General features: G+C 36.8%; 1 protein-coding gene across 5 annotated transcripts in view; it reads right to left on the reverse strand.

Annotated features, from left to right (window-relative positions):
* ELOVL7 (ELOVL fatty acid elongase 7) overlaps nt 1-13,634 on the reverse strand; it is a 63,338-nt gene that overhangs the window by 15,542 nt on the left and 34,162 nt on the right. For 3 of the 5 annotated variants that reach the window (XM_006906047.3, XM_015599468.2, XM_015599470.2), the window contains exons 2-3: nt 8,383-8,480; nt 763-953 (exon numbers count right to left, since the gene is read on the reverse strand). In XM_006906047.3, coding sequence (XP_006906109.1) covers nt 763-953; nt 8,383-8,446 — 255 coding nt within the window. In that variant the 5' untranslated portion in view covers nt 8,447-8,480. Of the gene's footprint in view, nt 1-762; nt 954-8,382; nt 8,481-8,813; nt 8,968-13,634 lie in introns of those variants that run through there. The other 2 variants (XM_025041124.1, XM_015599474.2) reach the window with 2 other exon arrangements.

The following is a 13,634-nucleotide window of genomic DNA, read 5'->3' on the forward strand; positions in this document are numbered from 1 at the left end:
ATGAGTGAGAAAAATTTTACAAGTCAATAAATTTTCTCTAAGGAACAAGGGAATATGGTACAGAAATGGCTAATTCTGCTTTATAAAATCCTGATCTGCCGTTAAGCATCCTCATATTCTCTTGAGCTCAGACTTAACTTCTGACTGATCCAAGTAACATTCTAAGTCCATTTATTTAAACAGGGATGACTGATTCTCCACTCTTCCCTACCTCCAAACAAGCACTGCAATGTACAGGAGAAGCTGTGTGACTTGGCTTTCTGTAGGGTCTTCAGAAACCAAACTAATATAGTCCACCATCTCATAACTCATTAGAACATGCAGAAACCAAAGATTCCTACCATGATGATGACAACTCAGTAGAATCAGGATGAGCTCTGATGTCAGACAGGCATGGATTCAAATTACTTACCAGCTATGTTAACTTTCTAAGTAAGTTACTTAATTTCTCCAAGTATGCATTTCCTTAAAACTAACATTTATATATTCATTCAATCACCTAGTAAGGCTAACTATGTGTAAGTCCCTGGACTTAATGTTAATTTGTCTCACTATCTGTGAGTGGACTATACTGAGATCATCTAAAGAGTTCAATATCTGACCTATACAGAACAGTTTTTGACAAACCCCTGCTCTAGTGAGATAAGTTTCTAAAATTCCTTAAATCTGGAAAAGCTTTACAGTCATAACAAGAAACATAATGACAGATAAACAGGAAGACTCAGGCAAAATTCTCCCATTAGGAATACTGAAGACACTTGCCTCATAATATATATACACAGAAAAGAGTACTATGAAAAAATTGTACGTTATCATCACTTTCTTGAGTTCAAAGGGCTTTCGATTCTCCATTAACTTTGGTCCCAGAGATGTAACAAAATAGACATAGAGTACCAGGATGATGGTTTGTGGTAGAGGCGAGGACATGAGAAGCCAGTCTTCAACTCTTGGATCTAAGAGGAAAACAAGATGTAAGTGCACATCCACTTAGCCAAGAGATAACTGACAGCAACCAACATTTCTTTAAGTGAGCACCTAGACCTTGATGTTGACAATGGAGTTTTTGGGCAATGATCACTACTGTCTTCAGGGATACTGATGGGGCTAGAAACAGTGAGCCTGTTAGTATCCTAGGCTTCAGACGGCAAAGAGAGGTATGGTTACCAGAACCCAGGAGAGAGTCATATGGAAAAGCCCTGTGGAGAGGAGCTGTGACATTCAGCTGAGGGATTCGGCCAGCTCAAGGCAATTCTAAGTAAGGGGCCAACAGAACTGATACCCCAACACAATTCTCCTCACTTTAATCAGTTTCCTGGGGCTCTCCCCTGGCTGAAACTAACCAGAAACCAGAGGGCAGGGGAACAAGCCCATGGATATAGTCCATACTGGTCATTCTCCAGAGTCCAGCACAGCATGCAGAATGAACCTGCAGGACAGAAGACACCCAGCAAGCTCCCACCATCTATAACCGCTAGTAGCATTTTAGAGTTGCCCCATCCAGACATTCTTTTATATACAAAAATGTTTATGTTTTGTTTCTTAACTTTCTTCTTTTCTCAAGAAAACTGTGACATTTCCATATGTACCGAACCATAGAACTAAAAGCGACCTTAGCATCAGCTAAGTATCTAAAGTGTGGGTTCCAGGTGTCCAAAATGTGGGCTAACCAAACTGATATTTTGAGCAAAAACATATATTAGCTTCACAACACGTAAAGAATAAATTCATCCAATCACTGCTAGTTCCCGGCCAGGAGAGTTAGATGAATTAAAAATTGCAACTCAAGATGAAATGTGATTAATTCTATAATCATAAGTAGTTCAGGGGTAATTTTACTAAATTGCATCATAAACCCAGGGTACTATAAAGGAAAATAACAATAGACAAATTTCCAAGTGCATCTGAATCAAAATTGAGCCTTGACTAACCTTAGATCGCTAAATGCCATCACTTCTACCAACTGGAAAAGAGAGATGGGGGGAGAATACAGCCCTTGCTCATTTAAATTGCTAATGATATAGCCAAGTACTGAAAAATTTTGAATACCCTTCAAGTCTGACTTCCTACCCAATGCAAAAATTTTTTCAGTAGACTTTATGGTGAATGATTCCGTTGGCCTTGGTTTTATTGCTGGAGAGCTCCCATTTGACACCTGGATATACTAGGGCATGACTTTAACTATTAAAGATGATTTATTTTGCATTCAAATGGGCTACCTTCAAAAATACTGACAGATGTCCTATTTAAAAAATAAATTAGCCAAAAGTCAGCTCCAAAACAAACCCCAAGATATTCAGGAATTTAATATGATAAAGAAAGCTCCATAAACAAGAAGAGAAGGGAGATTATTCAACAAATGTTGATAGTAAAACTGACTACTTGGGGGGAAAAAATGAGTTTGTTCCTTACCACATATCTTATACAACTAAGTCCCAATCTATGCAATAGATGCAAGGGATTTAAAGTCTTTCTACAAAAGTAATGAGAGGCTACTGGGAATGCTAGGTTAAACAAACAAGTTGCTTTTCTGCAGGATTTCGTAGTGATTCATGTTCATAATGAATTGCCCTGATTTTTTTGTAGAATATCATTTAACATCTTGTAGAACTAATATTCTGTGGAACACAGTTTGGCCAAATAGCCCTTTGCTAAAATAAATTTATAAAATTAAAAATTAGATAGTGATAAAGGAAGATTAATAGGATCAGATCATTTTGAAATTCAGTAACGAAGTAGAAAACATAAAATTCTTAAATGGTTAAACATGGGACATTAGAGACAGATAAGAGTTAAGAAAAACACTGAAATTTTTGTTTTGATAACCATACCATCACTGAGACTAGGAATACAGGGTAAGGAGCAAGACTGGTCAGGGAAAGGTGGCTTGTTTTAGAACAGCTTACATTTGGGGTGCCTATAAAACATTCATCTGGAGACTTCCACGGGCACTTAGATATCTGGGTCTGGAAGACGAGAGAGATCTGGGCCAGAGGGTAGGTTTGCATCATCACACAAGTACTGAACAATAAAAGTGGTGAAACTAGCTTAGAAAAAGTGGGTAGAGTAAGGAAAGCAAATGACGAAAGTCATAATCTCGAGGACTCAGTGTTCAAAGGTGTGTGGAAGAAGGGAGAACTGTAAAGAAGCCTGAGGGGAGCAGCTGAAGAGGTAGATGTTAAGACCACAAAAGTGAGATCTCCTGAAGCCAAGGGAAGAGTGGATTTTTGGGAGGAGTCAAAGCATCAAACACAGCAGAGTGGGAAAGTAAAATGTGGACTGAAAAATGCCACTGGATTAAATAAAAACAAGTCATCGCAGGAACAATTTTAGTGAAGTATCGTGCACTAAAATAGAAATTCAACAAAAGTTTGCTGACATTCAAAAAAGCACAGTTCTCAAAATTAAAAATTTCTTAAAAAAATTTAAGATTGTCACAGTTTTAAATCAGGAAAAGCTTTGAAATCAGGACATGTCACTATCAAGTATATGTCACTAAAGTCTTTTATTGCTCTATTAGTTCCCTTCTCTCCTTTTTACAAATTTCCTGGGACATCTGTGTGCCATATGCTATTAAAAAGGCCACAAGGAACCCTAGCCACAAGTCCATACCTCACTAGGGAAGTCTCAGTAAATGAAAGCTGTCCCACCAAGGAACAGAATTAGAATTGATCAAACTCTGATGGGTTTCTTCTATCAGTGAGTAATCTACACTTTCAATACATGAATATCATAAACCATTAATCCATCGGGTTTCATCCCCAATAAAATAAGGTCTTAAAACCAGTATCGAAAGAAAATCTCTAGAAAGATGTTAACATTATTATCTTTGGATGACGAAAGTAAGGTGATTTTTACTTTTTTCTTTTTCTTTATAAGCAATTTTAAATGTTTCTGTTATTAACAGACATCACATGTATGGTTGAAAACTAGGGATTTTTAAAGTATCAGTAAAGGAATTCCTGAATTAGAGACATATTCATTTTACTCTTTCATTGACTCAGCAGGGGGGAGAAAATCAAATGACATCATGTTTCTGTTATTCCACTGGTACCAGTAGACACAAAACAAGTCGCCTAAAACATGCTGGGCTGGTTCAGGAAGAAGTAAAGAATTTTAAAATAAATAACTTCTTCCTGTAATTTAACATTTTAAGCACACGCCTTTTAAAAAAAATCCTGTATGTGACTTTTAAGTTCTGTGAATTAAAAAAAAAAAAAAAAAATCAGTATACCCTTTGGGAAAAGCTAGTAAGTTTGATTTCCTATTATTTTAAAGCAAATAATAAAACAAAACGCTAAGCTTTTTAATCCTATTTTAACAAAGCTCTGGAGTCAGCTAGCCTGGGTTTTGATCTTGGCTCCCCTACTGACTACATTATGTGACCTGGGGCCATTGACTTAACTTCTCTTTGCTTAGTTTCCTCACCTGTGAATTGGGCATAAAATAGCCTGTATTTCATAGAAGATTTAGTGAGTTATTGTGTGGAAAGGGCCCAACACAGCCCAAGTGCTTAGTAAGTGTTGCTGCTATTATTATGGCAGATCTCAATTCTGTCAGCACAGCAGAATCACCTCTGGAGTGTATAAAAATCAAGTGGCCAAAAAATGATTCTGTTCCAACTGAATCAGAATCCTAGAGCATGGGTCCCAGGCATCCATATTTTAATAAAACCTGCCCATGTAACTTTGATGAACTGTCAGAGTTGAGAACCAGGGCTTCTGAGCTTCTTTCTTCTGCATTTAGGACCTCAAAGTCCCTCAGTAGGTGCTCTGCAGTGGTCCGTTATGTGGTTTTTCTGCCTCCTGATCCAATCTGCTACATCTGGCCTTCCACAAAACTGCCAAATTCACTACCTAAGATTATTCCTCTGCTTAAATTAGCTCTCTCTACTGAGCAGATAAAATTCAAAGTCTTTAATATTATGCTCAAGATTCCGGCTATTGTTAATGACTGACAACTGGTTTATTTCCCCTGCCTCCATTCTCAGCAACAGTTACACCCTACTGAATGGGGAGCCCACTTCCACATGAGGCAGTGGACTCCCCATGATGAGAAGTTTACAAGTCAGGTGTGGATGGTGACTTGGTAGGGAGGGTTATAGAGGGGACTGTTCGAGGACATTTAAAATTAATCCTGACTCAATCTGTGATTCCACAAATTACAAAAGGTTCAGGCTTGAGGTGAACTCTGTTTTTTCTAGAGACAAAAAGTTGATGATGCATCTTCTATTTGGCAACAGAATTAGGTTTAAGTGTCATGAATAGAGCTGAGAAGAAAGCAGAGAATAGGGACACAGGCTGTCTGAGAATCCATACCCCATAGATTACCAAAATTCTGATTTATTACTAGCCTGATCTTTTTTTTTCTAAGAGTGAGAGAGAGACAGAAAGAGAGAGCGAGCGAGAGAGAGAGAACAGAGGAAGTACAAGTGCCACATATATAGAATGCTAATGAACTTTTCCATCAACTACTTGTAAGACAGTGTTCTCTTCTTAAGTAGCATGTATTAGCTCGAAGAGTACATCTTTCAAATGACAAGCCCCAGTAAGATGAAAAAGCTGGGAAGAAAAGCAAGCATGTACCTTTAGTACTGTGCGAAATACTAAAGGTTCAGAATGTCAACACTCTTACTTAGACTCTATCTTCTTACAAAGAGATCAGTCTGAAAAGTCATTATTACTATCCACAAGGAGGAAAATTGCTTTTTAAACATGAAAAATATTATAGCATTATTCCAAAATTTGACATTTCATAGCTAAGAATCATAATAAATCCTCTTACAGCTTAAGTATTAATTAAACCATTTTTAAATTCTGTAGCTATGGAATTTTCCACACAAAATAACTATGCATTACCACCACTTCTCTAGCCATCAGAAAACCAAAGAATATCAGTGAGTTTCCTGAAGGCTACTCAGGATTAGGGCCAAAGCCAAGAACACATTTGAAATACTTGGCCCTTGATCAGGGATTCAGACCTTCCCAGGGTAAGCAAAATAAAACTGAATTAAGACGGCCAGAAATGATTCCTAATGGCTTGCAGAGATCAATAACACACAAAGCAAAAGCAAAAACCTCTCCTCTTAAACCTGAAAGTATTCTTATAAAGATGTAAATCCCAAAACAAAACTTTTTAACCCTCCTAGAGCCCAACAAGAAAAAATAATTGTGAAGAAAACTTTTTTAAAAGGTGATATGCTATATTAAAATTATGTTAAGAGGAACACACTCTATCCATCATTTGTAACCACCACCACCACCACCATTTGTGTTGGGGTACCTCCCAAATGACAGAGCACTTTCACGCATATTTTCTGGTAGCTGGTAGATATCATACTCACCTCCGTTTTGCTAACAAAGAAACTGAGATTCGCAAACAATAAAGCATTCATTCAAGGTCACCCAGCTAATCCACAGGAGTGTCAGTTCAATTTAGGTCTTCTCATTATACATCCCATACCTTCCTTCCCCTCTCAAGACTTCAAATTAGCTAATTTCAGATATGTAGCACTCACTGCCTCTTCCTCTCACCTTCCTGCACCGTTTAATGCAACTCTGCTTCTGGGGCTCTCCCTAACCAGCCCCGCCCCTGGTCATTCTTTTTTCTGACCTAATATTATTCAGCTTTTAAATATAGGTATTTCCAATAAAAAGTAAAGAGCTGATCCATGGATAAAAGTAGAAGTGGAATTTAGAAGTAAGTTCATTTGTAAATATTTTATACTTCTAGCACTATATAGACAGTCATCATCATCTAAATCGATTTGGCTCTTGAGTTAGCATAATGATTACTTGAATCCCTTGGGTTCCTGCATTTGAAATAGTGAATAGCGAAAGTTGTATAGCAAGGGTTCTATTCTTCCCAACAAGTCTACGTCAAAAAATGTACCCAAATCTACTTGGTTCCCAAGCTCAAATCATGAGAGTTCAGGTAGCAAGGTACACCTCTACTTGATAAAGCTATTAAAATATTAGTATTAAAAAATAAATAAAAATAAAAACCATTAGAAAAGAACAAAAAATATTAGTATTTAAGTTAAATACTGAATTTGAGAACTCCTATAAACCTTTAGAGAAGGATGATCTCTGAAGAAATCTATATATTCTCTGCATCATCATAAGTTGAAAAAACTAAAAAAGAAGAAAATATGGAAACAGCCACTGTCCATTCCCCTAGCAGAGTGAAGCATCTCTATTTATGAGTATTTTTTATATCCTTGGCATTCTTCAGGAGAAAAACTATTTATGAGACCTTTTTTAATGAAATAAAATTGGTCTTTAGCAGTCTACTGAAAATGATGGCAACCATGAAACAGTGTATCTTTGCTGAAATCAGTGTAAACTTGAATATAATTCCAATTGTGGTAGGTGTCAAGAGGTGGCACTTTTCCCTCCTGAATTTGGTGAACATGCAATTTCTGGTTGATAGATAAAAACTAATCTAAAGTGGTAATGGTGGTACACATGTGTAAAATAATTCAAATGTGAAATACCGGAATACTAATCCAATTCAGAAAACATAGGTTCCAGTTTTTTCTGCCAACAACAAACCATGATGTTGGGAAGATCATATCTCTGGGCCTCAGTTTCTTCAACTCTAAAATGAGGCGTTAGCTTTGATGATATCTAGGTCCATCTCAGCTCTAAAATGCTCTGATTCCTTGTCTATTTAAAAAATAATTTACCTTTGTTATGTTTTTAGAACATTTTATAATAGTTATAAAAGCAACACACATTTAGTGGTTTACTAAAATCTAGATAGACATAGGTAAGTAAATAGGAGCTACTGATGATTCTACACAGAAATAACTGCTGACCCTCATAAAAGAAATATGTGGCATTTATAACCTGTTTTCATGTAAGGTATTTTGAACTTCTTGCTGTGATAGTAAATGTTATTCTGTAACATTGATTTTTTTTTAATGGGCAAGGGGAGAAGGAAGGGATTTCAGAATTATTTTGGGGGTTACTCCACGAAACACTCCCTGCCCTTTCTGATACACCCCTGGGGTATCAAGAACCATCCTAGACAGGGCCACTAGGCAGTAACTATTATTTCCCCTAGGAGCAGAGTAGGGCAGAATCAGGCCTAAGAGCACCGTGCCTCCAAAATCACTTTTAATGGCTACTGAGTTGGAATGCACCATCATTTACTAACCAATTATCTTCACTGGATATTAAAACTATTTTCTCTATTATAGATGTCATAATGAACATCTGTGGAGCTCTATTACCAATTGGTAATAAAAATAATATTTGGGGTGTCCTTGAGGGAGGGTTAAGCTGCAAAGTCTCTCATTCTGCTTCAAAGAAATCCTATTAAATATTGGATTCCAACATAAAAAGGAAGGATGAGCATCAATTAGGAAATATGGTTACTTACCAGCATCTTTGATCCAATTATCATAAAGACTCACGGTCCTCGATGTAAAATCACTGAAGACCATTTTCCACAGGATTTACTGGCTCTTACAGTGGGTTCTTCAGTAAAACAAAAAAGAAGTGCATTATGATCTATAAATGAAAATAAAGCCAAGTTTCTAGTAATATAATATTAAAAATGCTAAAAATTTAATAAGAATAACTGGCAAACCAACACACTTTTACTGAGGGTAAATGCATTAGTGAACCACATTAAACCCTGATATAGTCACAAACATTTCAGACTTCTTTCAGCATTGTAAGAGCAATGCTTGCATTCCTGAAAAAGAGTGACATTCTATATACAAGATACAAAAGGAATCAATGCTTCTAAGGACTTTCATGGGAGCATCTCCCTTTTATGTGACAACATAGATTAGGAATGAACTGTACCTCCCATGGCAATGCTGAAGTTAAAAACCCAAGAGAAGAATGTCAAGAAGATATATAAACTTTCAGAGAAGCTACTCTGATTCAGATTTATAGCTGATCTTCGGGCATGATAAGGTCTTCTACATGTGAGTTTTTACAATTTAAGTAGAGTAGAAAGAGGAAGAAAAAGAAGATTTACAAGAGCCAAGGAAAAGCTGCCTAGTTTATCTGAACAGATAGACAATAATAGTAGAAAAAAGAAGTCTTCTGAAAAAGAAGACCAGGGAGGGGAAACTACCTTGTATTATATATTAAAAGATATTCTAAATCTTCAACATTTAAAATAGTAAGACATTGACTCATGAAGAGGCAAACCAATGAAATACAGAAGAATGTCCAGAAACATACCAAATACACTTGGGAATTTAGAACAGTTATTTCATAAATTCTTTCCCATATTTTAACATCTCTGAAATCAGCACACACCTTAAAAGTGGATGGTATATCATAAAATGAATAGTATATTTGATTCCAAGTCATATGGTGGGAAGAAGAAAAAGTTCTGGAGATGGATGGTGGTGACGTTTGCACAATAATGCAAATGTCCTTAATGCCACTAAACTTTACACTTAAAGAGGGTTAAAATGGTATATTTTACATCATGTATACTTTACCACAATAAAAAGGAAATTCTCTAGTAGATAATAGGAAAACTCAGACTTTCTTCTAGCATTCTAAAATAAAGCCATTTTAGAATATACATGTATATTCTAAATGTACGCATATATGCCTATATACAGGCATATGGTATTGATAAAGGTGGTACCTCAAACCAGTGGGCACCAAACTACTAGCAGTTATTTAATAAATGGTGTGGTACAACTGGATAGCCAGCTGAAAAAAAAATTGGATCCAAACATTATACTATAAACCAAGAGAAACTCCAAGCAGATCAAAGATTTAAGAAAAATAAAGACATGAAAGTACAGAATGACAACATGGAAGAACACTTTATAACCTTGTAGTGGGGAAGCCCTTTCTAACTTTGACTTAAGATCTACAGACATAAGAGAAGACTAATGAATTTAACCATATGAAAATCAAGACGAAAAAACAAAAAGCCAAATGACAAACAGGAAAAAAAATGTTTAACTTATATCACAGACAATTGCTACTGTCCCAAATATATAAAGAGTTTCTAGAAATTGATATGACCTATAAACCAAGAAAAAAAGAAATGGGAAAATTTCACTGAAAAAGAAAAACAAATAGATCTTAAAACACATAAAAAGTTGCTTGACTTTAATCATAGTAAGAAATCTACAATATTTTATTGCATTGGATGTGCCCAAGTCTAAATATTTTTTTGTCAATCAGATGGGCCCAAATCCAAAAATATGCTAACTCTGTGGGCAGGACTATGGTAAACACATACATTGCTGGTGGGAGTGCAAATTACTATAACACTTAGTGAGGGTAATTTGGCATTATTAGTAAAAATTATAAATGCATATTTTAAACCCAGCAATCCTACTTCTAGAAACTTATAAATAACATATGCATTTGCAGAATGACATATATTCAAAGTTATTCATTGCATCAGTGAGAACGAAGGACTGGAAACAAGCCAAATATCTACTAAAGGAGGACTGGTTAATAAATAATAATACATCTAACACCATGAAATAGTATGCTATTGCAAATAAGAATGAGGAAGCTCTGCGTGCTGATATAAAAAGGTATCCAGGATAAATTTCTATGTAAAAAAAGCAAAGGAAGGTATAGAATTTTAAAATAATTACCTTTAATATAGAAAAAATGGAAAAGAGTAGAATACAAATTTACATGTTTTTATAGCATAAAAGGAACTCTGAAAAGTTATCCATGGGAAAGGGAATGGGGTAGAAACTGGGCTGAAAAGATGGGTAAAAGGAAGACTTTATATTATTTGTTTTTATGATTCACATGAATATATTACCTATCCAAAAAAAAAAAAATTAAAATATTTTCAAGGAAAAATTAAAAGACTAGAATCAGTTACATCTTTACTGAGACAATTTGTACTTAAATACCCCCAAACAAATGCACATATACACAAAAGAGGGATTGTTATCTTAATTCCTCAAGGGTCTATCCCCACCAGAGGATCTCTCCAGGTCCAGGTAGGTATCTCAGGATGGCCTCTACTTTGTCCTCAAGCTGAGTTCACATTTAAGACTGGCTGTGGTAATGCCAGGGTCTTGCCAGAGTTGGCCTGGACTCTTGGTTTCCTGTGGATCATCTCTATAGTGAAGGTATGATGTGGAGTTAGGAGCAAGGGCTCTGGGGTCACAAAGCCCTTGATTTGAATCTTACCACTTAATAGCTGTGTGACCCTGGGCGAAATTCAAGCTCAATGGCATAATCTGTAAAATGGTAATTCTACAACTTACCAAGATAAAATAAACCAACTCACAGAGTTGTTTTGAGGACCATATGAGATAACATATATTTGTAAAGTTTAGAGCACAGAATCTGTTAAAGAATCAACATTCAAAGTCAGACATTATCATTCATAGAGACAAGTTGTATTAATTTAATTGGAAGACATCTGGCCAAACTCATTATCTTATACAGTTGAATGGCAGTTTATGGAACAAATCTAAAGAAAATTCTACTACGAACTCTACTACTTTTATTTTCAGAGCTGGTATGTTACAGATTATATATGATTCTTCCCTTGATGTTTTCTAATTGTCTTGATGTGAGTGTTTTAGACCACACTAATAGCTACTTTCCCCCATTTTAACCACTGATACAATAGGCCTCAAGCCATTATTTTCATAATTAAACTGCCTAAATAATACCGTTTAAATTATTCGGAACCAGAGTGAAAGATTCTAATTTTACATGGCATATGATGGCATTACATTTCAAAGTATTTTTCTGTTCTCTGTGCAATTCCCGTCTTTTTTTCCCTTTTTTTTTTTTCACTCAATACACCACTTTCCTCTCCGCAACCTTTACTGAAGCACAAAGACTCAAAGAAACCACAGTCAAATGCAGATCAGAAATACTGACAGCAAATAGAACTAAGTTCTCTAATCCCAAAGATTATACAAGACTGAAGTGGAGGAAGAGGAAAGGTAATTATAGGAGTGATTTACACTGGATGAGGAGTGGCAGAAACAGACATCTTCCAAGCAGGCGAGAGTTGGAGGACTAGAGAGGTAGGGAAGATATCCATCAGCCCAGCTTTCTGGAGTGGAGACTCACTGATTCTTTCATTGCAGATAACCTAACATCCAATAGTCCTTAACACTGTGGGCCCACCAAAGGAGAAGGAATGGCCATAATTTTGTAGGAATAGGGCATCAAAGAAAAATCTGATCATTTTACCTTGAAAGTCAACACAAACTGCTGAGAACTTCCTTGTAAGCTGAAGCAGTGATGGACTGGATGCCAACATTACATCGTAGGGTTTGGTCTAGAAAATTAATGACTAAATTTAGGGCAACCTGAGTTGTCTGCAAATATAGTGCTATCGTTGGACTACAGCCAGGCATATCTCCCTCAACCCTGCCCTTTCCCATGATTTAACATGGACAATTGATTGCTAGACAATGGTACACAGAGATGGGAAGAAAATTATTCTATGTGGTGAAGGTGTAGAGATATTGTCTAGCTGACAGCAGAACTGGGACCTTATTAAAATACTCAATGGCATAAAAGTTCAGGGCTGGAAATGCCAGAAAAGCCAGAGCTCTCATGTATGTGAAGCAGAGACTTAAAACTCAAAAACAGTAGACAAATCATACTTCCATTAAGGGTGGAAGAAACAAGACGGGTGGGTGCTATAGGGGAAGAGAAAAAAGCTCCTGTCAGAGCTCAGTCTGCCTCCAAAGACCTCAAAAACATGTGGCAGGATTAAACAGGAGTTTGTTGATGGGGGACTAGTGCTGGTATCCCATTGCCCAGCACCTGCAGCTGACCCATTAATCTTGCTTTTGTTTTTGACACTATCACATAGTGACTGAGTCATTTGGTAAAGAAGGGACTTAATCAGCACAGACTAGCTTCTTTATGCCTGCATTAAAGATGTCAAGTTCAAATGTGAGGAGTGTCCCTGCTCTAGGAGAAGGCCCTTCACACAGGGCAGCTTACCAAGGCCGCTTAAGGCAACGCAGCATTGATACTAACACCAGAACACAGAGAGTGTGCTTGAGGTATCCGATCACTTCATCCACTTTGCTCCAATCTATCTCCACAGTAATCAGAAGGGAGAATTCATCTGGGAGAACTTCTTGTTGAATTCACTCAGACAGGGATGGACCTTGAAATTACCTGTGACAGGAAGTGCCTAGTAGGAGTCCAGAAATCTAAAAACATTTCCAGATGGACCCTCAAATGCAGAGATTTTTCCAAACCCTGCAAAATGTGTTGGGGACACTCTACCTGGGAAAAAGGGGTAGTAGGAAAAGGGGTAGTAGAGTCAGCCTATGGCTTTTCAGGAACAAGGCCATAAGATTTTCTTTCTTTTGATATTTGGGAGGTTCTGGGCTCCCCACTGATTCTGCTTTGGAAATCAGACATCAGTGATGAACCTTCAAGAACAGATCTGGCTAGCCACAGATGCTGCTCAGCGACACATAAACCAAAATGTGCTACAGAAAGGTGTCAGCAAAAGGAGGTTTGCAATGAAACTGGGGAACCTTTCTATAGAAAGCCAAGTCTGGCCTCATATTGGGGTGGTGGTTTGAAACTTTACCCTTGTACAAAGTAAGGGAGGATAAGGGGACAGGGCAAATCAAGCTCTTCACCGGAAATAATAATTGCTCCTTGGAAAACTGATTAGGAAAATAC

The sequence above is a fragment of the Pteropus alecto genome, unplaced genomic scaffold, assembly GCF_000325575.1.
Source record: "Pteropus alecto unplaced genomic scaffold, ASM32557v1 scaffold70, whole genome shotgun sequence".
NCBI lineage: Eukaryota > Metazoa > Chordata > Mammalia > Chiroptera > Pteropodidae > Pteropus > Pteropus alecto.